Source organism: Alligator mississippiensis, chromosome 1 (genome assembly GCF_030867095.1).
Source record: "Alligator mississippiensis isolate rAllMis1 chromosome 1, rAllMis1, whole genome shotgun sequence".
Taxonomy (NCBI): Eukaryota; Metazoa; Chordata; order Crocodylia; family Alligatoridae; genus Alligator; species Alligator mississippiensis.
The window spans coordinates 431,701,671-431,726,338 of record NC_081824.1 but is presented as its reverse complement, the minus strand read 5'-3'; the positions used below and the strand labels follow the sequence as shown (position 1 = coordinate 431,726,338).

Below are 24,668 nucleotides of genomic sequence, written 5' to 3'. Positions count from 1 at the left end.
TCCCAGTTGGCAGTCAGGTGGGGTCCACATACTGGCACTGTCCCATGATGTGCTCCACATAGATGTCCCTGGACCAGCGGATGGTATCAGGCATCATGAGATACCACATCATCTTGGCGTAGTGGTGGGATATGTAGCAAGCAGGACTGGTGCAGGGGTTTAAGTGCAGGACACTCTCACTGCTGGAGTCCCAAATGCCATGTGCCCCAGTAATCAGTGCCTTGACCATCATGTCACATCCCCAGCTCCTCAAGACAGCCACCAGATGCTGGTACTTCTCTCACTTCTTTCATGGGCCTCGATAAAGGCTTGCCACCGGTTCTTGACTTAGCTGACTAATTAGTTGCACAGTAAAGTGTCATAGTCTACAAATGCAGTGCTATTAGGCCACAATAAAACTAATTAACTTCACTGTAGGATAGTACTGCCTGACACAAGTACTATCCTACAGCAGAGTATTTACGTGTGCTCAAATGCATATGTAGACAGTGACTGGGGCTGGCTGTGGCAGAGGGTGCTACAGTGCAGGGGCTTCCTGCTGGCTAGCCCCACATTGTAGCACCCTCATGCCTCAGCCAGCCCCTCTGCAGCACATTGAGCCAGGGTGGAGCAGCTCCAGGATAGCAGGCTGACCCTTGGGTCCCCTGCCAGCAGGGGCCGCGCTGCCCCAGCTCAATGTGCTGCAGTTCCAGGCACACATGTAAATGCTGCACCCAAGAGCAGTTAACTCCAGTGTGAACTGCACCCAAGTTTTTCAGGTGCATTAGCACGTGTAGATGTTCCCACAGTAAAAAAGCTCTAAGAGACTTCATAGAAGCTTAGACACAGTGAAAATTCAACCTTATATGTTCACATTTCACAAGTGTCATTTATTTAATGATGAATAACTGATTAAAAATTGCAAAACATGGAAAATTAATAGTGGGCACACCTACATTTTTGTTACTGTGCCTTAGATACTGTGCATTTAGTTTAGTACTTGCTTAATAAAGTACTAACTAAATGTGCAATAACTAGAGCTACTGTGCAGTACCACCAGCACACAGTTATTTTGTGATGCTTACTGCACATTAGGCTAATAACACTTCACAATAGGTTATTAGCATGGTTTTTGACCACCATGTTACTGAGCAGTGTTATTAGGCTAATGCACATTAAGCATCTCATGTAGACATGACCAATGTGTAACATTTTCAAAAGTAAGTGATTTAGAAGCCAAAGTCCCATTTATTATTGGCTAGCTTGAGCAGCTCCCTGCTCAGCATGCACTTTTTTGGATCACCCTTTCAATATGCTTTATTCCCTCCTGTACTCTATAGGGTATCTCATTCTGGGTTTTAATTTCACTCTGGGAACAAGCCGTAAGAGTTGGGTATTGAAGTGGCCAATTTGTGGGCACCTAATTCCTTTGTTGAGTCTAATCCTTAAAATTTTAATTCACTTAGACACTTTTGAAAATGCCACACATTTTTAAATAAGTTTGTATTTACTTAGCCTAGTCACAGTGACCTGCTTAATGATAGAGTATAAAGTCTTCAGGGTAGTGACCTTATTTTTAACATGTTCCTATAATTTCTACATCTATGGCACTACAGAAATATATACTTGTACTCCCCCCCAAAATGTTAAAAGATCAGTAAAAGTTGCCAATTCAAACTTTCAGAAATTAGGAAAAGCGAAGTGTTCTTTTCATGCAACTTTGATTTAGTGTGTGTTTTTAACTATAGGTATACTGTTCCCACTGTGCCTGACCCATTCAGTGCAGAGGATGAACAGTGTCTTGGTAATGAATCAAAGCTGTGAAACTAGTAATGTAACACAATTGTATGTATACACAAATAGCTAGGTCTGTATTTAAGCATCTTCTTGTGTATGTCATTATCTGAGTTAACTATGTAACCACTGTATTTTATACAGTTTTACAATTTAATACCATAGTGATTACCACTAAAAAATATATAATTTACTTTATGTAGTAGTCATTGATACTAATACATCATGTATTTACAATGGTGTATACATTAATCAGTTGCTCCTCACAAAATTTGCATATAACTCCCTTTCTAGAAGCTGCATGCTGCTCTGCTCCTTCTATCTAATTCCAGTGGGTACGTGTACACATGACATTAATTTGATGCAATAAACTTGAGTGTAGTTTGCACTGGAGTTTATTGCTCTCAGGCACAGCATTTCAGAACAGGCATCTGATTGACGTAAAAAATATGAACGGCACCCAAAAAGGAGGAAGCCAGTTGTTTAAACCACAGTCATAGTAACTGATGGTCATTGTACTTGTAGTACTGATTCAACTTTGCAGCTATTCCCCAGAACAGTTCTTGTCTCTGCTGGTTTCCAGGCTGACAGTTTGAAAGTTGTAGTGATGCCATATCTTTGACCCAGTTTATCAAATACATCAGCTTGTTGTATGCTTAGTGGATTAAAACCTGCTGATTTTCAAACCACATTAGAAGCTCCATTTTCACCCACAAACTTAACTTTATCTTCAATGCTGCCCTGTCCTAAGAGATCAGACAGTTCAAGTAAGGTGTGTGCAGGGTGTGATTTCAAGCTCCTAGCGCACAAACTGTTGGTAGTACTTCATACTCTTCTCATTGTAATGAACTATGTTAAACCATGAATTCCACCTTGTAACCGCTGGTTAGGGTGGACGTGACACAGGTCCCCAACTTTGATTGGTGATGGACTACTGGTATCCAAACTTATGACCTGGATAATGTTTGAATGCTTTTTAAAACAGGAAACCAGGCTAGCCACAGCAGGAAAATGTGCACTACAGATGTCACTTACTAAAGAAAGGAGGTGTGCATTGCAGGTGACATGAATTGCGTTGGCCATCATTCCACAGAGCACATCAGAGAAAGTTTTGCAGATTATCAGACATATATGCTCAGATCTTGCCATATTCATAGATTCATAGATTGTAGGGCCAGAAGGGGCCTTGGAAGATAATTAGGTCCAGCCCCCTGCACCAAACAGGAAAGATAACTGGGGGGCATATGACCCCAGCAAGGTGACTATCTAGTCTCCTTTTGAAGATTCCCAGGGTAGGTGATTCCACCACCTCTGGAGGGAGCTTATTCCACAGTCTGGACACCCTGACCGTGAACAAAATTTTCCTAACGTTGAGTTGAATTGGTCCTCCAGGAGTTTGTGGCCATTACTCCTAGTTTTTCCCCTCAGGTGCTCTGGTGAACAGTTGCTCACCGAGCCCTTGATGTACTCCCCTACTGTAACAGTAAGCTGCCACCAGGTCCCCCCTCAGCCTTCTTTTCTTCAGGCTGAAGAGTCCCAGATCCCTCAGCCTTTCTTCGTATGCCTTGCCATATAAGACTCTGATCATATGGGTGGCTCTTCCTTGGACTCTCTCCATCTTGTCCATGTCCTTGTTAAAGTGTGGTGCCTAGAACTGGATGCAGTACTCCAGCTGCGCTCTCACCAGTGCTGAGTAGAGTGGAAGAATCACCTCCTTGGTTTTGCTGGAGTTGCATTGATTGATGCATGACAGAGTATTATTTGCCCTACTGCTTACAGCATCGCACTGCCAGTTTATATTCATACCGTGGTCTATTATTACCCCCAGGTCCATTTCATTTGTGGTGCTAGTCAGCTTGGTGCTGCCAAGCCTGTAGGTGTGTTGGGGGTTGCTCGTCCCGAGAAGGACCACTTTACATTTCTCAACGTTGAACTTCATCGGATTCCAATCTGCTCAACTTGCTAGCCTGTCTAGGTCCACCTCTATCTGTAGCCTATCTTCAAGCATGACCATACTTCCCCATAACTTGGTGTCATCCACGAACTTGGCCAGTGAGCTCTTTACCCCCGCATCCAAATCATTAATAAAGATGTTGAAAAGTACTGGACCAAGTACTGACCCTTGAGGGGCACTGCTACCCACTTCTTGCCAGGATGAGACAGATCCATTCATTATGACTCTCTGGGTCCTGTCCTGCAGCCAGGTTCTCACCCACCTGATTGTCTCCTAGTTAAGCCCATAATCCTCCAATTTTCTTGTGAGGACATCATAGGATACTAAATTAAAGGCCTTTTGGAAGTCAAGGTATACAATGTCAACCTGCTCTCATGTCCAAGTGACGAGTTACCTGGTCATAGAAGGAGATGAGGTTGGTAAGGCAAGACCTGCCTCCAATGAAGCCATGCTGACTGTCATTTAGAATCTTACCTTCTGCAAGTTTATCGCAGATAGACTCGTTGATGAACTTTTCTAGAATTTTCCCTAGGATGGAAGTTAGGTTGATTGGCCAATAGTTACCCAGGTCCTCCCTTCTGTCCTTCTTGTGGATGGGCACAACACTGACCCTCTTACAGTACTCAGGGACCTCTCCAGAGTGCTACAAGTTATGGAAGAGTTTTGCCAGGAGTTCCACAATGACTTGGGCCAGCTCCTTCAACACTCTCAGATAAAGATCATCCGGTCCCACTGAATTGTATATGTCTAATTTTTTTTAATTGGTCATACACCAATTCTACGGCAAGAGTAGGAAAGCAATTATTCCTACCATGCTCATCGTGTACTCTAACTGGCATTGTTTTCCCCTTGGCCCAGTGAAAGACTGAGGCAAAGTAGTCATTCAGGAGTTCAGCTTTCTCCTGGGTGCTAGTAACCAGCTCTCCCAAGTTGTTGAGCAATGGCCCCACACTCCCATTTGTTATCCTCCTGTTCCTTATATACCTAAAGAAGGACTTCTTGTTGTCCTTCATTCCCATTGCTAATCTAAGTTTGGTGACCCATTCGGCCTCTCTTATCTGTTCTCTGCAAATGTGGGCCATAGTGGAATAGTCTTCCTTGGGGCCCGCCCCAAGCTTCTATTGTTTATTAGTGTTAAGGAGTGAGAGAGGGTAAACAGAACCCCCCCGGGGTGCCTTATGGACTAAGCAACTGAGACTGAGGGAGGAAGAGCAGCTGGGAGCGACAGGGAGGGAAAATTAAAGTAAACAGAGCTTATAGCATGAGCAGATGGTGAGGCTGCAGCTGGAGACCGGAGAAGAGGAAAAGCAATCACAGCAGCACTTTTGGAGTAGTATCTCACTCCAGATTGGAGGAGGAAAGCTGCCAGGAGGTATTTTCAACCCCAGAGAGGGGGTTGGTTCCCTGCAACCTGCTGAGAGGAGAGTCTGAGTGTTACTGCAAGCAGCTATTGCTGAACCTGCCAAAGAAATGCTATGGGAGTGACCAAAAGAAGAAGGCATGCTGAGGCAAGCCTACATGAGGATTTTGATAAGTACTGAAGTGGAGTAGCTGCTGTGGATACTGGAGGGAAGCAAGGAAGACTTCTTTTTCAGGTTAGAACCTCCTTGGTGGGGCTTTGCTGTGCTCAGAAGAGAGATTCTACCAGGGACTGTGTATGCTCACCAGTAGACCTGCGCAGATCTGTGCTGAGCAGCATTAGATTGATTGGTTTCTTTGGATATGAGAGCTAGATCCCCAGGTAAAGGGGAATCAGACTGAAACTAAAGAGAGGCTGAAACACTTGCGTCTTAGGGTGTTTGAGCCCAGGCTAAGGCCATCCCCTGGATGGGGGTGTGTGTCAGACTAAGACTACAGTCATCCAGGTAGCAGGCTACTGAGGGCTGAGCATTAGACAATTGGGCAGTATGAAAAACAGGCTGAAGAAAAACTTCAAAATCCATCTGGAGTTGCTAGAGTGGGGTAAAGGGGAGGTTTGGAGCCCCACAAAAGAAGTCAGAGATCAAGGCCTGAAGGATCTCCTTGGGGTATTGCCTCCTATTAACATTGTACCTACAAAGTTGTGGCAGACAAGAAAAAGTAAGATCAATCTCCTGGCAGACCAGATGATCAAAGGCTGAGGTCCATCCTGTCACCACCTGTAGGTAAGTGAACTCTCAGCAGTGGCAGTAAGCCCTACAATACCTACAGTCATCACAGTAAGCCTTTTTCTTCTTTTTTAAGAGGACCATGATTTCCCTGTTTAGCCAAGAGGTTATCCCAGCCCTTCTGTTACCTTTTCTCCAAATGGGAATGGACTTCCTTTGGGCTCAAAAATCATGTCCTTAAGGAACAACCACTCCGTGCACATCTTTCACCTTCGGTCCCTTGTCCTGCAGCACTTCCCCTACTAGTGACCTAAGCTTGTTGAAATTTGCATTTTTGAAGTCCAAGACTTCAAACCTGCTATCAGATGTATCTGCCTTACATTGGACAATGAACACGATGGTTTCATGGTTGCCGTCACCCATACTTCCCTCTATATTTAAGTCAGGCACCAGGTCATCTTCTTTGGCCAGGAACAAGTCTAGAAGAACATCACCTCTTGTTTGCCCATGCACTTCCTGAGTCAGGAAGAGCTCCTCGACACAGGTCAGGAAGGCTCGTGACCGATCCTTCTAAGTCACAGTTTAAAACAGCCATCACTACAGCTCTGTCCAGCTCCCAGGTACAAATAAAATGTGCAGAACTGTCATCTTGGGCATGTGTTGCTTCATGTGCTACAGTTGAGATGGGTTCATACTCTGCTAATGCGATGTTGTAGACTGAACATGCAAAGCAATTACTCCTGATAGATAATCTTGGTAAAGCTTGTTCACACATGGGAAATTGCCAACATTTGACGTTTGTTTGTTCAAGTAATGCCTTAATTTATGATTATCACTTCTCTCCAGAGGAATGTTGGTGGCTGGTAATGCCTCCACTAGTGCAGACATAGCCTCTCTGCTTGTCAAACTGCTTTCAGTGGTTCTGTTAAAGTTCAAAGACATAGTGGCTTGTTTCACTCTGACCTTCAACCTCTGCAGCAGCCTTTCATTTTGTGTGTGTTTTCAGACTTTAAATGAAATGCTGTTTTTCCTTGACACATCCTGTTGCATGACAAACAAAACCATTTACCACCATCTCCATGCAAGATTCCTACACAGAACTGCCTTACATGATCTGAGCTGAAATGTAGCTTTCTTGGATTTCTTTCTACTCATTATCTTCAGACTGCAGCATTGCTGCAGCATTGCATCTGGCTTCTTAAATGATAGCACCAAAACCCTTTCACTTTCCTGACTGGTAACCTTCACTGAGTCTTTGTCACTAGCTTAGCCTCTCAGTAGCTTTCTCTCAAGCCATGTGCTCTATGGCTGCAGGGACTGCCGTGCTTTCTTTGTATTCTGGTAAGCTTGCAGGGGGAGGGAGGCAGTGGCAATTCTGCACAAAAATCACGGAACATGACATTTTTAGTGGTGATCATGGAAATTGCCATTTTTTGCGGTTTCCACAAAACTGTGATTTAAGTAGGTCCAAGTATTAGATGTAATTGGTTTAGGATAAAGCAGTATATCAAACTTCTGTCCCAGATCTCACAGTGAATCACCTTAGTTCACTGTCCTCCAGCATTCCAGGCACCCCTCACAGGGTGGGATGCTAGCCTTGGCCAGTGCTTATCTGCTCCAGGCAAGCACCAGACCAGCCCTGTCCCCCAGATGCCACAGACAAGTGCCAGAAAATCCTCCATGTTTCCCTACATGGCCAGGCAGGGTTGGGGATAACAGGTGGGGGAACGGGTCCCCCCCACCACAAAGCCCTGGCCCCAAGCAAGCACAACCTTGTGAGTTTTATGTCTTTGCTTTCTGCTGCTTTCATTGGTTTTGGAGCAGAAGGCAGGTGAAAGCCTCTCTTTAGGCATAAGGCCTGAGAGAGTGTGCCAGAGTCTATATGGGCCAGGGCTCTGATTAAATTAAGGCAGGTCAAAGTCTGACAAGAGCTGAACCCTGTCCACAGATGGGGAAAGTCCAAGAAAGAGAGAAGACAGATCCTGGAACTGCCCAGTCAGACCTGTGGCTGGGGAGGAGTAGGGGGAAGCAAAGCACCGACAGCCTCGGCTTCAGTTATGTACAGGCAGGATCCTAAAACGCTTCAGTTACAACATCAAGATGTGGCACAAAGGAAAAGAGAGCCATCTTAGGGGGCCAGAGTAAGAAGCCAGGTGCAGCCCAGCCAGTAGGGGCACTCTGTTACTTAGATCCAGTGGTGTTCAACATGTTTATTATGATTTGGATGCTGACAGAGAAAGTTTCTTGAGAAAAGTTGCAGACAACATGAAGCTGGGAAGGATTACAAACAAATTGGAGGTTGGGACTGATGTGTAAAAGGATGTTAATAGGTTGGAAAGTTGGGCTTGAGCTAACTGGATGAAGTTAAATGCTGACAAATGCAAGATGCTACACCTCAGGAAGAATAATCAAAAATACAAATACAAAATGGATGACAACTGTTTGGAGAGCAGCACCATGACAAAGAACTGGGAATTTTGGTAGATCACAACTCAGCCGCTGGTGATTTCAGGCTTGGCGATTGGCTGGGGGATCCCTGCCCTGATCGGTGATTTAGTGTCCCCCCAGACTCGGGAGGCACCAGTCGCCCATGCAGATGCACAAAAGGCAAATGCAGTTTTGAGATGCATCAACAGAAGCATTAATTGCAAGTCTCAGAAGGTGATAGCGGCTCTCTACTCAGCACTAGTTAGACTTTATCTAGAGTACTGTGTGCAATTTTGGACTCCATATTTTTAAAAGGATGTGGAGAAGTTAGAGAGGATCTAGAGGCAGGCACCAAAAATGATAGGGGCTTGGAAGGCAAGTCATACAAGGAAAGATTGAAGGAGCTAGGCTTGTGGAAAAGGCATGTTAGAAGGAACATGATAACAGTCTTCAAAATACCTGAAGGGCTGTCATAAAGAAGAGGAGAAAATACTTTTTCTTTCTTGCTTCAGAGACTAGGACATGGCCAAATTGCTTCAAGTTGCAGCAAAGCAGGTCTAGATTGGATATCAGGAAAAAATGTCTTCACTTTTAGAACCGTGGAACAGACTGCCTAGGGAAGTTGTAGACTCTACACTAGGGCTGTGCAAAGCTTCAGGTGGCGATTCAATTTGGAGGAGATTTGGCCCAATTCAGTGGCTGAATCTCCAAATCCAAATTGAATCAAGGGACCAATTAAAAGGTCCAAATTGATTCGAAGCTCTCTGAATCTTCAGGAAAGATTTCATAGACATTAGGGGCTGGAAGGGACCGCAAAAGATCATCAGGTCGAGCCCTGCCCCCCCCCCCCCCCCGCACTCCACCCACCGTAGGTGGGAAGTCAGCTGGGATCAAGTGACCCCAGCAAGAAATAAATCCAGCTGTTCTTTGAAGGAATCCAGAGTAGATGCTTGCACATCCTGGACATGCACCGTAAAGAACTTGTTTCTCATAGCCAGTCTAAATTGGCCTTCCTGTCTTTTATGACTCTTAAACCTTGTTATCCCTTGGGGAGATCTGGTGAACAGATGTTCTCCCAGGTCCTGATGTACCCTTCTTATGAAGATGTAGGCTGCCACCAAGTCCCCCCTGAGCCTTCTCTTCTCCAGACTGAAAAGTCCCAAATCCTTCAGTTTCTCCTCATATGGCCTTCCCTCCAGGCCTTGGATCATATGAGTGGCTCACCTCTGGACTCTCTCAAGCTTCTCTACATCCTTCCTGAAGTGGGAGGCCCAATACTGGATGCAGTACTCCAGCTGCAGTCTCACCAGAGCTGAGTAAAGTGGGAGGATGACTTCCCTGGTTTTGCCTGAGATGCATCGGTGGATGTACGTCAGAGTTTGGTTAGCTTTGCCCACCACCGCATCTCGCTGGTGGCTCATATTCATCTTGCGGTCAATCAAGACCCCAAGTCCCTTTTGGTAGTAGTGCTAGCAAGTGTAGCACTGCCAAGCCTGTAAGTATACTGAGGGTTCTTCCTACCGAGGTGCAACACCTTGCACTTCTCTGTATGAAAGGCCATCTGGACTTGGTTTGCCCACCTTGAGAGTGTCCAAGTCAGCCTGTATCCCCAGCCTGTCCTGCGGTGTGATGGCCCTCCCCCATAATTTGATATTGTCTGTGAACATGGCCAGTTCACATCTGGCTCCTGAATCTAGATCATTGATGAAAATGTTAGAGTACTGGCCCAAGGACCGAGCCCTGAGGGACTCCAGTGTGGTGCAGTGTTACCAGTGATTTGCTCCCATCAGCTAGTATTCTTTGGGTCTGACCCTGTAGCCAGTTTTCTAGCCATCAGACCGTGTGATGATCTAGGTCACAGTTCCTCAGCTTAACCATGAGGACATCATGGAACTAGGTCAAGGCCTTCTTGAAGTCCAGATAAATGATGTCCACATCATCTCCCTTGTCCAGGGCATATGTTACCTGGTCATAGAAAGAGATGGTTGGTCAGGCAACACCTGTCCATCACAAAGTCATGTTGGCTGGCATTCAGAAGCTCGCATTTTGTTAGTATGGCGTTAATGGATCCCTTGACAATTTTCTCCAGAATTTTTCCAGGGACAGACGTCAGACTGATTGATCCATAGTTCCCCAGCTAATTCCCTTTGTTGTACATAGGAACCACATAGGCTCTTTTCCAGTCATCCAGGACCTCGCCCGAGCACCCCAATTTTTCAAATAATCCTGCCAAGGGGGATGCAGTGATTTCTGTCAGCTCTTTTAAGACCCTTGCGTGCATTCTGTCTGGGCCTGCAGACTTGTAAATGTCCAGTTTCTCAGTGTGTTTCCTTACCTGATCCACATCAATTTTGGGGCCATCACCCACTCACAAATTGGAGAGCTTCAATGATTCAGACAGTCCCCGGTGCCTGCAGCAGGGAGCTGCAGCCAGACTTGGAGCTGATAAGTAGGGGTGGGGAAGGAGGGGTTGGGGGAGGGGGAAGGGGACCATAGGGGGACCCCTGCCAGACCCCATCCCCTGCCTGCTCCCCCAGACCTCCCAACACCTGCCTGTTCTCCCAGACCCTCCATGGCTGCCCCATCTGCCCCAGGTCTCAGGGTCAGAAAGGAATTTTACTTCATGCTCAGATTGGTATGGACTGTAAGGGTTCTGCAGCAGGGGGAGTGGCCCTCTTCCTGTGACCTCTTGAGCATATTTTAAATTTTGCAGTAGCAGGATTTTGGCTGCCATGGTTCCCCTACTTTTACATGTGGGTCTACACTGTGGCGGGCCAGTAGGGGGTGCTTCTGTTCTGAGCCACTCACCTCACTGCCCCCGACCACCTTCCGGGCTCTGAGTGCCTCCCTGGGGGTACCTCACATCTAGCCAACCCCTTTCCTTGAGCACAGCCGCTAGCCTAGGAATAGTGCCGCCACTACCCAGGGTCTGGCCTGATTCTGGCATTGTGCCCCCTGAGAAACACAGGCCTAGTATTCCTTGAGAGTACTCAACCCACTTCAAGATCTTGGGGTGCTTCCCTCAGTCAGAAGCACAAATAGTGGTCTCCCTTAGTCAGCCAAACCAAAGGGACCCCAAGGCATAATCTAGACCCACTCCTAATAAGTCTCCCATGCTAGGTACAAAGGAGAACTTTATTGGTTACAAGAGGTAGGTTTGGAATTAAGATACAGAGTAGAAAAATATCAGAGAAATCCCATAGAGCAAACTGGCATGGCTGGGTAACCTTTGATTATGCATCTGAGTTACTGCAAGCTATATATCTAGTTAGATCTCAGGTAGCTTACTCACAAATATCATCCAAAGGCAGGTGTAGATTCCCTCTGGAGGCAGGCAGTTCATTGGTCATGAGTTTCAAGAGAAAGAGCAAGTTTCAGATGGTCCAGCTCTTCTTTCTCTGAGTTTTCATCATGGCTGCTGCTCTTCCTCCTGGGCAGTCCTTAATTTATATAAAGCTTATGATCTCATTTACCTGGTCCAATGGAGGCCAGCACCTGTTGGCTGCTAGCAAACCAACTTGAAATGCATCACTGGTTGACAGGTAGACTGACATTACTCAAAACAATAGGGAGCCCAAGCCTCTCACCCAGGTATGTGATGCCACTCATGTAGGCAGAGGGAGCAGGTTTCCCCACTCCCTCAGGAATGTATCCAACTCAGGTTATAATTCAGGGTTACCTAAAGAGCTCATGAGATGTCTTCCCTTTGCAGTGACCATGTTAACCAAATTGTCACATAGCAGAGTTTCTGGGGAGAGAGAGAGAGGTGGCATTCTGACACATACACATTCATTAATGCACTTTAGGTAATGCACATTAAATTTTAATTCCTCTATGCTGAGTGTACCAGGGTTCCTGACTGAAAGCCTGTTACTTGAAGGATCTCACAGCTGGTAGTGATTATGGCCTAGAGGGGTGAGGAGATGCCCCACGCCGAAGGAGAGCCAATGGGGCTCGGCGCCCGGGTATATGAAGAGGACGATGCCCAGGGAAAGTTGCCTTCAGGCACCACCAGAGAAGAGAGGAGCTGCTGGGGACTCTCACAAAGAAGGATCTGAAGGGACTCCTGAGCCCAGGACCAGCACCCCACCAGGAGCACACGGCAGCGGTGGCAAGTCTGGGGAGAATGGAGCTGCTATGCGGGGAGAAGCCGCAGCTTCGCGCAGGGACGCGGCAAGGCAACTCGGAAGCCAAAGGGGTTGGGGGTCATAGAATCATAGAAATAGGGTCGGAAGGGACCTTGCAGATCTTCAGGTCCAACCCCCTGCCTGGGCAGGAAGAAAACTGGGCTCAAATGACCCCAGCCAGGTAGGCATCAAGCCGCTTCTTAAAGACCCCCAGGGTAGGAGCCAGCACCACTTCCCTTGGAAGTTGGTTCCAGATCTTAGCCGCCCCAACTGTGAAGTAGCTCCAAAGGATGTCTTATCTAAACCTACTCTCCAACAATTTGTGGCCATTATTCCTTGTTATCCTGGGGGCGCTAGGGGAAACAAGGTCTCCTCCAAACCCTTCTGGTCCCCCCTAGTGAGTTTATAGACAGTCTCACCAGGTCACCCCTCAGCCTTCTCTTCTGAAGCCTAAACAGGTTCAGGTCCCGTAACCTCTCGTTGTAGGGTCTGCCCTACAGTCCCCAGATCACGTGGGTGGCCCTCCTCTGGAGCCTCTCAATGTTGTCCACATCCCTCTTGAAGTGGGGTGCCCAGAACGGGACACAGTACTCCAGCTGTGGCCTGACCAGTGTCGCATAGAGGGGGAGGATCACCTCCTTGGCCCTACTTGAGATGCACCTGTGGATGCACGATAAGGTCTGGTTAGCCCTGCCGAATGTGACCTCGCATTGTCGGCCCATGTTCATCTTGGAGTCAGTAATGACTCCAAGATCCCTTTCTGCCTCCTTGCTCTCAAGAAGGGAGTTTCCCCATTTTATAAGTGTGCTGCTGGTTACTACTGCCCAAGTGCAGCACCCTGCACTTGTCCGTATTGAAACGCATCCTGTTTTTGTTAGCCCACCCTTGCAACCTATTCAGGTCTTTCTGCAGTCTTTCCCTCCCTGCTAATGTGCCCACCTCTCCCCATATTTTGGTATCATCAGCAAATTTGAACAGGTTGCTTTTCACCCCATTGTCCAAATCGCTGATAAAGAAATTGAACAGCGTGGGCCCAAGGAGCAAGACCTGGGGGACTCCGCTGCCCACCTCCCCCCAGGTCGAATATGACCCGTCCACCACCACCCTCTGAGTACAAACCTTCAGCCAATTCACAATCCATCTGACCATGTAGGCATTGATGCCACAGTCACCTAGTTTTTTAATGAGGATGGGGTGGTCGACAGTGTCAAAGGCCTTGCTGAAGTCCAGAAAGACTACATCCATGGTGACACCTGTATCCAATGCTTTTGTGACCTGATCATAAAAGGCTATCAGGTTGGTCTGATATGACCTGCCCCTAATGAAACCATGCTGGTTGCCTTTGAGCATCATCCCCGATGCCGGCCCATCACAGATGTGCTCCTTGATGATCTTCTCAAAGAGTTTCCCCAGGATTGAGGTAAGACTGACAGGCCTATAGTTGCCCAGGTCCTCCCTCCTCCCTTTCTTAAAAATGGGGACCACACTGGCTATCTTCCAATCATCTGGCACCTGGCCCGAGCACCATGAGCACTCATAAAGCCATGCCAAGGGCCCTGGAATAACCCCTGCTAGCTCCCTCAACACCCTGGGGTAGAGAGCATCTGGACCTGCTGATTTGAACACATCCAGCCCCTCCAGTAGCACTCTAACCCGGTCCTCCTCAACCTTAAGTCTTGAGGCATTCCCCTCGAGTCCATCTTGAATCACGGTGGGGGAGTCCCTGTCCCTGCACAAGAAAATGGAGGTGAAGAATTTGTTAAAGAGGTCTGCCTTCTCCTCTGGCATGACCACCAGATTGCCCAGCTTATCTTGCAGGGGCCCCACATTTCTCGGTGCCTTCTTCATCCTCCCTATATATTTGAAAAAGGACTTTTTATTATCTTTGATCTTGGACGCTAGTCCTAGCTCTATGTCTGCCTTAGCTTTCCTAACAGCCCTGAGCAGTGGAGGTATACTCCTCTTTGGAGATCTCCCCCGCTTCCCACCGGGTGTACGCTGCCTTTTTGGCAACCAGGCATTCCCGGATGTCCTTGGTGAGCCAGGGAGGCTTTTGGGCACTCTTGCCCCCCTTGCTTCTAGTTAGGATCGTCACCTCTTGGGCCCTGAATATGGTTTCCTTAAGGAATGACCACTCATCTTGGGCACTCAGTTCCCCTGCCCTCGAGAACCCCAGCGCCTCTCCCACCAATCTCCTCACCTCCTTGAAGTTGGCCCTCTTGAAGTCTAGGGCTACCTCCTTGCTGCAGGCCCTTGTCACCCTGCACTGGATGATGAATTCCAGCAAGCGATGATCGCTATCACCCAGGTGGTCAAGGACCTGCAGCCCCCTTACCAGATCATCGCCTGTGGCCAGGACCAGGTCCAACAGGGCATTTCCTCTGGTGCGACTGTGCACCTCCTGTGTTAAGTGGAGGTCCTGTATCTCGGCCAGGAACCTCCTGGATTGGTCCAACCTGGCTGACTGCTCCTCCTAGCAGATGTCATGGGTGATCTAAATTACCCTGACAACTACATCCCTTGCCTTAAGTGCCTCTGCAAGCTGGCCCGAAAATTCCCGGTCCAGCTCCTCCCCTTGGTTGGGGGGTCTGTAGTAGACCCCCACCATTCCATCCCTCTCCCCACGACCCAAAGCACTTTAGCTTGTCCCTCCTCCGACCCCATTTTGCTGGCAGAGGATGTGAATTGCTCTTTGACATAGAGCGCTACGCCCCCTCCCTTCTTTCCTTCTCTATCTTGCCTGTAGAGCCTATAGCCCCTAATGCTTACTGCCCAGTTGTGGGATGAATCACCAGCCCAGACCCCTGAAGAGACCTGGCCCAGCACCCAGAACTCGAGGGGAGAGGGAAGCTGGGGCAGAGATCCATGGACCTGACCATGGGTGAACTCCCATATCCACACACCAGCACAGCAAGCAGCAAAAGAGACTGGGCATTGCCCGTAACAAGTCACTAATGAGGTAATTAGCGGCGGAGAGCCAAGACACAAGAAAAGAAAGAAAACCCTTCCTCCCCCCCTTTACTTTCTCTTTATTATTGGGAGCGGGCAAGGACTATGAGCGCCAGGGGTTACGGCAAGTAACCTGGATAAGGAGCCAGGAGACACCCTACACAGGGCAGGGGATTCAACAGGACCCTGTGGGGACCGATTGAGGACACAGCCACAAGCTGGTGAGACACCTATTGACGCTTACCGTACCAATTGAGGTGCTGGAGATCCTCTTCAGAGCATGGGGGTGAACCCAGGAACAACTCTGACAAGCTGCTGCCTCCCAGCTGGTTTCCTGTAAAAGAAAGAATAAAAAAGCACCTAGACTGTGAAATAGACCAAGCGTGGTCCTTCCACAGGTACTGATCATTGCAACATCTCTTCCCTCCCTATTTCTTTGAAAAGATTGAAATAGTGGCAGGCGAGAACCAGGGGATCGAGCGGTACCCTGCACAGACACGCTAACACTGAGGTACTAGAAAAAGGTACATTAGCCTATCTTAATGCACATGAGCTAAAGAGCCCTTTTCTGAGAGTCTTTAATGAACATTAAAATAAGGTAATGCACATTAAAGGACGTGTGTAGATGTGCCCCTTGGGGTAGATTAGAGTGTTATATCTTGTGCAGTGCCAGGTTTAACTGTGTAGTTTTGCTAGGATGTTAGAAAATGGATTTGTATAGGATGGCTTGGATACGGATGATCCTGCCTCTGGCAGGGAGTTGGACTACGTGACCTCTACAGGTCCTACTTCTCTATAATTTTATGATGATGAAATTGAGTATATTCTTAGTTGATTTGTGGGTAATTCTAAACTACTGGTAGAGACACTTCAGAGGGCAGGATTAGGATTCAAAATGACCGTAGTAAATTGAAAAAAGCATCTAGAAATAAATCGAATGAAATTCAGTAAGAATAAAGGCAAACTACTGCACTCAAGATGGAACTATGAAATCCGCATATACAAAACTATGAACAATTGACTACGGTGCAATAGGACAGAAAATGTTTTGTGGTGATAGTAAATCACAAGCTGAATACACGTCAGCAGTGTAATACTGTTTCAATAACAGTTAACACTGGGATATATTTGCAACTCATAAGGAAGGATTCTTCCACTCTTCAATACTGGTGAGGCCTTGCCTAGAGTACCGTGTTTACCTTTGGGCACCGCACTTCAAGAAAGATATGGACAATTTGGAAACTGTTAAGGGGAGAGCAACAAAATCAGGGGTAACAGGTATGGGGTGCACATGCACCCCCTGAGACTGCTGGTGCACCTCCTGGTGGTGCAGTCCCTGTGTAGCCAGTGGGCAGGGGGGCAGGTGGGAGTAACAGTGTGCACCCTGTGAGCGCTGGCAGGGGAGTGGGGCTGCCAGCAAAAGCAGCCATCAGACACCCACAAACAAAAATCATTAGAGGTCTTGAAATATAATGTATGATACAAGGCTGGAAGAGAAAACTCAGGGTGAATTTCATTAGAGTCTTCAAATACAAAAAATGGTTATTATCAGGGTTGCCAACTCAAGAATTTATTTTTTTTTTACTGACAATCTGCAAAGGTTCTACTGACACCCACATTTTTTACTGACATGTTTTTACTAGGGCTGTGGAACAATTAAAAAAATTAATCTTAATTAATTGTGAGATTAAAATATAATTGCAATTAATCATAATTTTAATCACAGTTAAACAATAATATAATCCCAATTTATTATAAATATTTTGGATTTTTTTCTATATTATCAAATAAATTGCTTTCAATTACAACTCAGTGCCATAAGAAAGAGTAAAACTACTAATTTCTGCCTAATGAGTAAGTGAAAAGGGTCAAAACTAGGGTTACCATATTTTCAACTCCAAAAAAGAAGACACGTGTCAGAGGCACACTTCACTCCCAACCCACAGACCTATGGCACTGCCAGTGCCCCTCACTCCTGACCTGGCCATGGACTTCCCCACCACCCTCAAATGGCCCCCCTGCCCCATTCCCCTGCTTGAGGGGCAGGTGCTTCACCCTGCCCTGTCGCAGCCCCAGCATTCAGCAGCAGCAAGGGGGAGAGGCTGATTTTCTCCCAGCATGCATGGCCAGGCAGGCAGCAGCAAGGGTGGGGAGGGGTGCTCTTCCCCCAGCATTCATGGCCTGGCAGCAGCAATTAACACAGATTTTTAAAAAAATGCATTAATTTGTTTTTGCATTAATAGCATCCATTAATGGCAATTAATTGACAGCCCTAGTTTTTACTAATATTTGTTTTACATAATGTAACTGTAACTCTTCTTCCAGGCCATGAACAAGGGCTGGATTCAAATTTAGCATTTAACACCAACTTTTAATAGTCTTACTTGACTACAGAGATGGTTTTAGACTATTGTCCCAACACCCCAAGGATACCCAGCCCACCCTTCAACCTGACCCCTGTTGACTATACTCCTCAAATCTTGGCACAGACCCCTACCAACTGCCTCTTCCCCCCTCTCAGGCCCACAGTTCCATCCTGGCCATACCAACCCTCTTATGTAAAACATACATTAGTAAAAAAGTACGGTTGTCAGTAAAAAGTTTGGAGAGTCAGTAAAAAAAAAAAACAACATTTGTCTTGGGTTTGCAACCCTAATTGCAAAGGAAAAATAGAAAAATATTTTTTGTCTTTGCAAAAGTCTAATACTTTGAGTTCATTGCAGCATTTGGTGTGGGGGAGGATTAGCTTTGTAAAATAAAAGTCCTATGGAAGGTCCCCACCCTCCCTCTCCCCCCCATTAAATAATCCAAACAATTAATCAGAACTAGAAATACTTTGGAATATTGAGCAAAATGACAGCAAAAACACCAAATGCTTTTGTTCTAATCTGCAAGTTATAAAAATGCAAATATATTAGCAGAATATTATTTATCTTTCTTATTGTTAAAAGAACATAAATACAACTTGTTGACCTACTCAACATGTTATTTGAATTATATAATCACTTATAATTATAAGAGTTAAATATTAATGAAGCTCTTTACAGTTTTGCTTTGGATTTGTTGTTAAAGGATTTTTGAAGGCATTTTTAGCAGTCCAAGAAAATAAGGGTGCAGTTGGATGGGGAAGTTCCATTTATGGTATTATATTACTCTTCATATCTCTTCCTCCTCCTCAAACATCAAGATACAGTCATCAGTGTAAAGATTTTTTTTTTCTTTCAGGTACATTTACCCCCTTTAGAGACCTCTGGCAGCATTATGCTTAGAGCTTTGAAGTTACCTCTCATTTATCACAAAACTTGGCTCCTAACTGGCACTGCTTACCGTTTTGTTCTTCTAAACAACATTTTCTATTTAGCTATAGAATAATTTATGAATATTCACATCTTTTTAAAGTTGTAAGATGCTGCCCATGCAGTGACTATTTTATAATTAAAGGCAAGTTTCACAAAGCCAGTAATGGTTGTACTCAGAAACTTGCACACCTGATATGTGGCAATTTCTTGCCTGCTGAAATGAAGAAATGCACCTTTGAATGTTATCCACAGGCAATCATGCTACAGTCAAATAAAAATCACTTTTCTTGTGAGCCTAAGGGCATTCCTGTATGAATGAGAATGATATAATGTCACTGACCGTGTCTGAGATAGATGAGGATTGAGGTAAGGGGTAAAATTTAAGGTAATCTCTCGGAAAAAGAATTTTCAGTTTCACAGTTTAATGCTTTTAGAGTAAAGCAAGTGTGGTAAAATAAATATTATATGGTTAAAAGGCAAGAATCTTTACCATTTCAGAAATAATAGAATAAACATGAGAATTTTACTTGAAGAAGATTTTAAGGCATGGTTCATATCCTATACTTTTTACATTTAGGTGAAGTATCATAAAGTATTTGATGGAAGTGCCAGCATCTAAGGCTTTTCTCTCTGCCTTTTAATCTGATAAACTGGAACTATAAAACCTACAGACCAGATCCTCAACTTGTTTAACTTAACATTGCCCCATGGCTGTCAGTGGAGCTGACAATTTACACCAGTTGATAACCTTGCCCCAAATGATAAGATATCTAGAACCGTTTATTTAATTTATTTTTCCAAATGCAGAAACTCTAGCAGAATACTGAGAAATAGTTGATTGTTCAGTTGTCTCTTACTGTTATTGAGCATTTGGCATAGACTAGAAATATTTGTGTCTGATACACCACATTACTATTATACTATAAAATTGTTTCTCATCAGATAAATATTGTAGGACACAAAGATTATTTTAAATTACATTTATAAAAATACAGATTATGTCAGGAAGTACTAAACTCTCAACACTTGGATTTATCCAAAGCTACAGAACTTACATTATCAAAATCCCACGAAACTGGGAGTCTGGCGATTTAAAAAGTGATCACTACTATTCATGCAAGATGAAACCTATGATAAAAAAAAAAAATTACATTCCATGTCCTATGCCCATTTCCCAATAAAAGTGCAGTTGCACTAGGAACTGAACTGAAACATTTATTTTGAACACAACTAAAATATATTTCTCACAGGAGAGGAAACATTGGGGAGCAGGAAAAGAAACAGCTAGAGAGAACTCATATCATTTCCTATTTGTGACACTAAAGGGCATGCAGTCTGATCAGATCTCCAAGTATCCACATGTACCTGCTGAACAAAACTGAACAGCTGATCCTTGTTCTGAATCAACAAGTGCGTCATTATCCTTTTCCATCATTATCCTTTGGCTGCCTTCTTCCAAGAAAGATTTAAATAATTTCAAAGCATCCCTTTAGATGCTCTCTCTCTAAGGTAAAGAGAGTAGTGTCTCATGACTGCTTGGGTCAAAAGCTGAGGATAGGGTGGAGACCTGCCTACCCTCCATTGACAAAATAAGATCTGTTCCATTAGGTTTAGATGACCAGTCTGAAAACAGCTTTTTGGCTAACTTGTCTTATGAACTTACTTCAGAAGGAAACTTTAGTACAGTAGAACTTGGATGTTTCATATCTGGAAGGTTCACAACTTGCTTAATTCACAGCAGGTTGTGGAACAAAGGATAAACTGCACAACTATTTGCTGTATAGTATTGACTATCACAGCCAGCCAAGAGAGAAGAGTTTGCTTTGAGTGCACTTAATCTATGAGAGTGGGTTGCCTGGTGTCTGACGAGCAGAGCCTCTGTTAAATTGTCCAGGTGATGTGACCTCCTACAGTGCATCTCTTGTCACTCACAACAGGAGAGGGGCTTGCCAAGGGATCTTGATAAATCAGAGAACAGGGTGATAGATAACACAAAGAAATTCAAAGACAAATGTAAGCTGCTCTATACAGGGAAGAAAAACTACAAAAATACAGAATGGGGTATAACTTAGGCAAGAGCACTTTCAAGAAAGATCCGAGAGTTATGGTGATCACAAACTCAACATGGGTCAGCAAAGAGATGCAGTCACAAAAAAGGCACATATGATTAGGGGGCTGCATTAACAGACATGGGAGGTGATAGTACCACTCTACACACCACTAGTCAAGCCTCAACAGGTCCTGCTGCTGGCCTCCCATATCTGCCATGGACTACAGGAGACCACAGGTGAAGGGGGTTTGTTAACACTGCTGTCCTCTCCCCTTCCCCTTCCTTTCTACTTTGGAACCCAAACCCCAACCTGGGGAAAGGACCAAGACACTGAGCAGGCACTATATGGCTAGCCAAGCTTGAAAGGGAAAAGGCCTAGCCAGCCTGTGGGCTTTAAGAGTTGTATACTACTCTCTGGTGGACACAGAGGGCAGGCAGTGTGCAAAGACACTTTGGCATTGCCCTTTTGCATTAAAAGAAATGGAAAAAAAATGGGGCCTATATTATTGTTACTGTTTAAATTTTAATAATTTGCTTCCCTAGGAGCAGGGGAGGGAGAGTGGGTTTTAGGAAGATACATGCCCCCACTCCCAGGAGAGAGGGAGGTATGGGGTTGGGAGAGGCGAATGTGGAAGGGGAGCTGTAAGGTAGGAGTGTGGGAGTGAATAGCGTTAGGAGGGATTATGGACAAAATAACAATGTTTTTCTTTTATGGAGGTAGTGAATAAGGGTTTGGAAGCAAGGTTGAGATGGGCAGGGAAGAACACTCCTTGGTCAGAGGCAATGGAGAGGAAGTGGGTATGGTGGGTGGGATATTTTACTTTTGAATTTTGCCATCTTTTTGGTGGAAGATTCTGATTTGTTTTATTTTCTTAGTTTATTTTTTTCTGTTTTTATAGGGGGCATTTTGTCTGTTATTGTAAGCTGCCCCGAGTCTTTTTTTCAGAATAGCAGCATATAAATCTAATAAATAAATAATATAAATAAAGTGTGCGCCATTTTGGGCTCTACGTTTTAAGGACATAAAGAAACTTGAAGAACCAGAAGGGAGCAACAGAGATAAAAGAGGTGGCCAGACCAAGCTTCTTCTACCACCTGGCTGGATTGGGACTAGGCTGCCCCCCCTACCCACACCACGTGGCTGAATGGGGCCCATTGGCCAAAACAGTTGAGCACCACTGGCCTAGGGAATGTGTGGAATCTCACACTTTGGATGCATTTAAGAAAAGGAAGAATAGGTATCTGTCTGTGGTGGTTTAGAAAGAGTACACCCTGTGTTTGTACAGGGGTTAGATTAAATGAACCTTCAGGACTCTACTTAATGTATCCCACATCCAGTCACCAGATCCTTTTCCTTGGATCTGATCCAGGGCTTCTTCAGGGCCAGATGGTAATTCAGAAGCTAGTTCAGAGATAAACTAAAGTAATACTTTAATATGCAAGACCCTGATTCCACAACATACTTATGCAGGTATTTAAGTAGCCCTCTATTCAGCAAGCACTTAAGCACATTTTATGATTGCTTCAGTAAAGGATGTTTAGTTAAAATTTATGGCTTTGGGGTGAAGGGATGGACTAGATAACCTCTCAAGGTTCTTTCCAGTCCTATTTTGTGTGATTTGATTAATATAAGAGTATTATTTTAGGGCACCTACACATGTGCCCAACACCTGCTCTGATGCATGCTAATTAGCATGCATCAGAACAGACTCAATTTATGGGGTCTGTTGGAACATACTAATTAGCACGCTCCAGCAGCCTTGGCATCTCATGAATTCAGCATCCCTGAACTTCAAAATGGCAGTGAGGGCACCCCAGTTTGAAGCACAGGACACTGAAAACACAAGACACAGTGGGAGTTTTAATTAGAGCAGCTCCCAAGAGCCACTCTAATTATAGTGTCCCCCCTCCCTCCCCCATCCTGGAGCACGTGCAAAGATGCCCTTAGTGTCTCAGCTCTTGAGACCGTTTCCTAAACCATAGTCTGGTAAGGAGATTTCTTTATTTAGGAGTGGCTGATGAGCTGGATTTAGTAAATAACATAAAATTTACTGTGGGGAACCAGCTCATGCAAAACTCTCTCTATGCTCTCTAGAACACATCTGCACATGTACCAAGAGCCCCTTTTTGTAAGCATAGATACATATATTGCTTAATAATTAATACAGCAAATGCTGATGAGATAAGCACATTAGAAAACTCTAAGATACCTACGGTGCCTGTAAATGTGCTGGGAGGCTATAATTACTGTGTGTTGCAACAGACTCAGTTAAGTGAAACTACTGGTGTGCTAATTAGCATGCTCCAACCAGCCTGCACATCTCGTGTATCAGCATTCCCATGCTTCAAAATGGCAGTGGGATGCTCTAACTAAAGTTCATTGAATGAGTTTTAGTTAAAGTGCCCCCCCCCCCCCCATTTTGAAACATCAGGAAGCTGATACACAAGATGTTGAGGGTGCTTTAATTAAAGTGGTTCTCAGAGCCACTCTAATTAAATGGCACTGCTCCATCCCCAGAGCACACACAAAAACACACATAGGCCACATCCAGACAAGCGCACACGTGCCTCTTGCCCCGCCTCAAACCCCTTTGAGGCAGGGCAAGAGGCATGTACAGGAACAAAAAAATGTTCCCTGTACTACAGTTTGGCAGCATGGGGAAAAAATTAGACCCCTGGATATCCAGGGGTCTAAAAAAAATCAAAGTTTAAAAAAGCAGAGCAGGGCACAGACCCAGACTATGTCCTGAGGCAACCAGAGGCTGGGTCCTCCATGAAGATGCTCTGGCTGTCAGAACATCTCTGTGGTTGGCCCCTCACCCTCGTGGTGAAACACACAGCCCCTCCCGAGGCCCCCGACCCCCGCCTGCCCGGCTCCATCGCCCCCACCCCACCCAAGCCTTCCTGATCCCGCCCACCAACCCCATAGTTAAAAAAAAAAAAAAAAAAATCCTCCTGGCACTTACCAGCAGCTCCAACTGCCAGCTGGCTGACTGGGGCCCCGCCTGCACACTGCTGGGCAGAGGGACAGCCTCAGTGGCCCCTTCCCAGGTCCTTCCCTCAGTTGCACAAGCACCCATGTCACGAGTTTTGCCTGTGAGCAGCCAGAGGTGCAGGGCCTAGAACCCCCCCCTGCACCTATCTCCTTGACAGGTGGCAGGCTTCGTGGTCTCAGCAGGGGCCACCACCCCTGCATTTTTCAGCCCGCTGCACCTTAGCACACACAGTGTCACCCATGTCACGAGTTTTGCCTGTCAGCAGCTTGAGATGCAGTTCCCCCCAAACCCCTGCACCTCTCTTAAAACTTGGCACGCTTTGTGGCCTCACCAGGGGCTACCACCCCTGCAGTTTTCACCCCCCCCCCCCCCCCCCCGTGCTGTAACACATACACGTGACATGAGTTTTGCTTTTAAGAATTTGGTGTGCAGTTCCCCCTGAAACCCTGCACTGATCTTCTTGAAACTTGGCAGGCTTCATGCTCTCAGCTGAGGCTACACCATCCCTGCACATTTCATCCAAATCAGACAAAAAACAAAGGTATAGATAGTTCATTGATTCCCCAGTATACCCTACGGCCAGATCTGAGGCGGGTCTGAAGCCTTGGAGCTGCTTCGGCCGGATTGAAGTAGGAACCTAGTCTGGAGCTCTGGATTGGATCGCTGGCATCCAAAGCAGCTGGATCCAAAGCCAGATTGAATTGCTACCTACTTGCACAGGCCTATTATTAAAAAATTTAGATAAAACTACAATACCTGCTGAGTGTCTGCTATGGCATGCAAGCAGTGGCAAATCAATTTCTAGTGTGCTTAAGGACAGCTGAAAGTAGCTGTGCAATACTTAAACTAAGCAGTTTAATTAAATGTTGGCATTTTAACAAAATAAAGGAAAATTAACTATCCTGTTTTATTTCCCCAAAGTGTAAACAGTGCATGACAGGCATCTCTGAAATATATAATTAATCCCACAAGTCAAGACAATTTTCAAAGACAGTTACAAGAATTT

At 45.5% G+C, this 24,668-nt stretch overlaps 1 protein-coding gene across 1 annotated transcript in view; it reads right to left on the bottom strand.

The window, feature by feature from the left end:
- Positions 1-11,358: 11,358 nt before the first annotated feature.
- The window catches only part of LOC109281815 (RNA-directed DNA polymerase from mobile element jockey), a 40,033-nt gene continuing 26,723 nt past the window's right edge, over positions 11,359-24,668 (bottom strand). Inside the window, exon 2 of the mRNA XM_019481946.2 lies at positions 11,359-15,651. Coding sequence (XP_019337491.2) covers positions 13,143-14,216 — 1,074 coding nt within the window. The 5' untranslated portion in view covers positions 14,217-15,651 and the 3' untranslated portion in view covers positions 11,359-13,142. The remainder of the gene's footprint in view (positions 15,652-24,668) is intronic.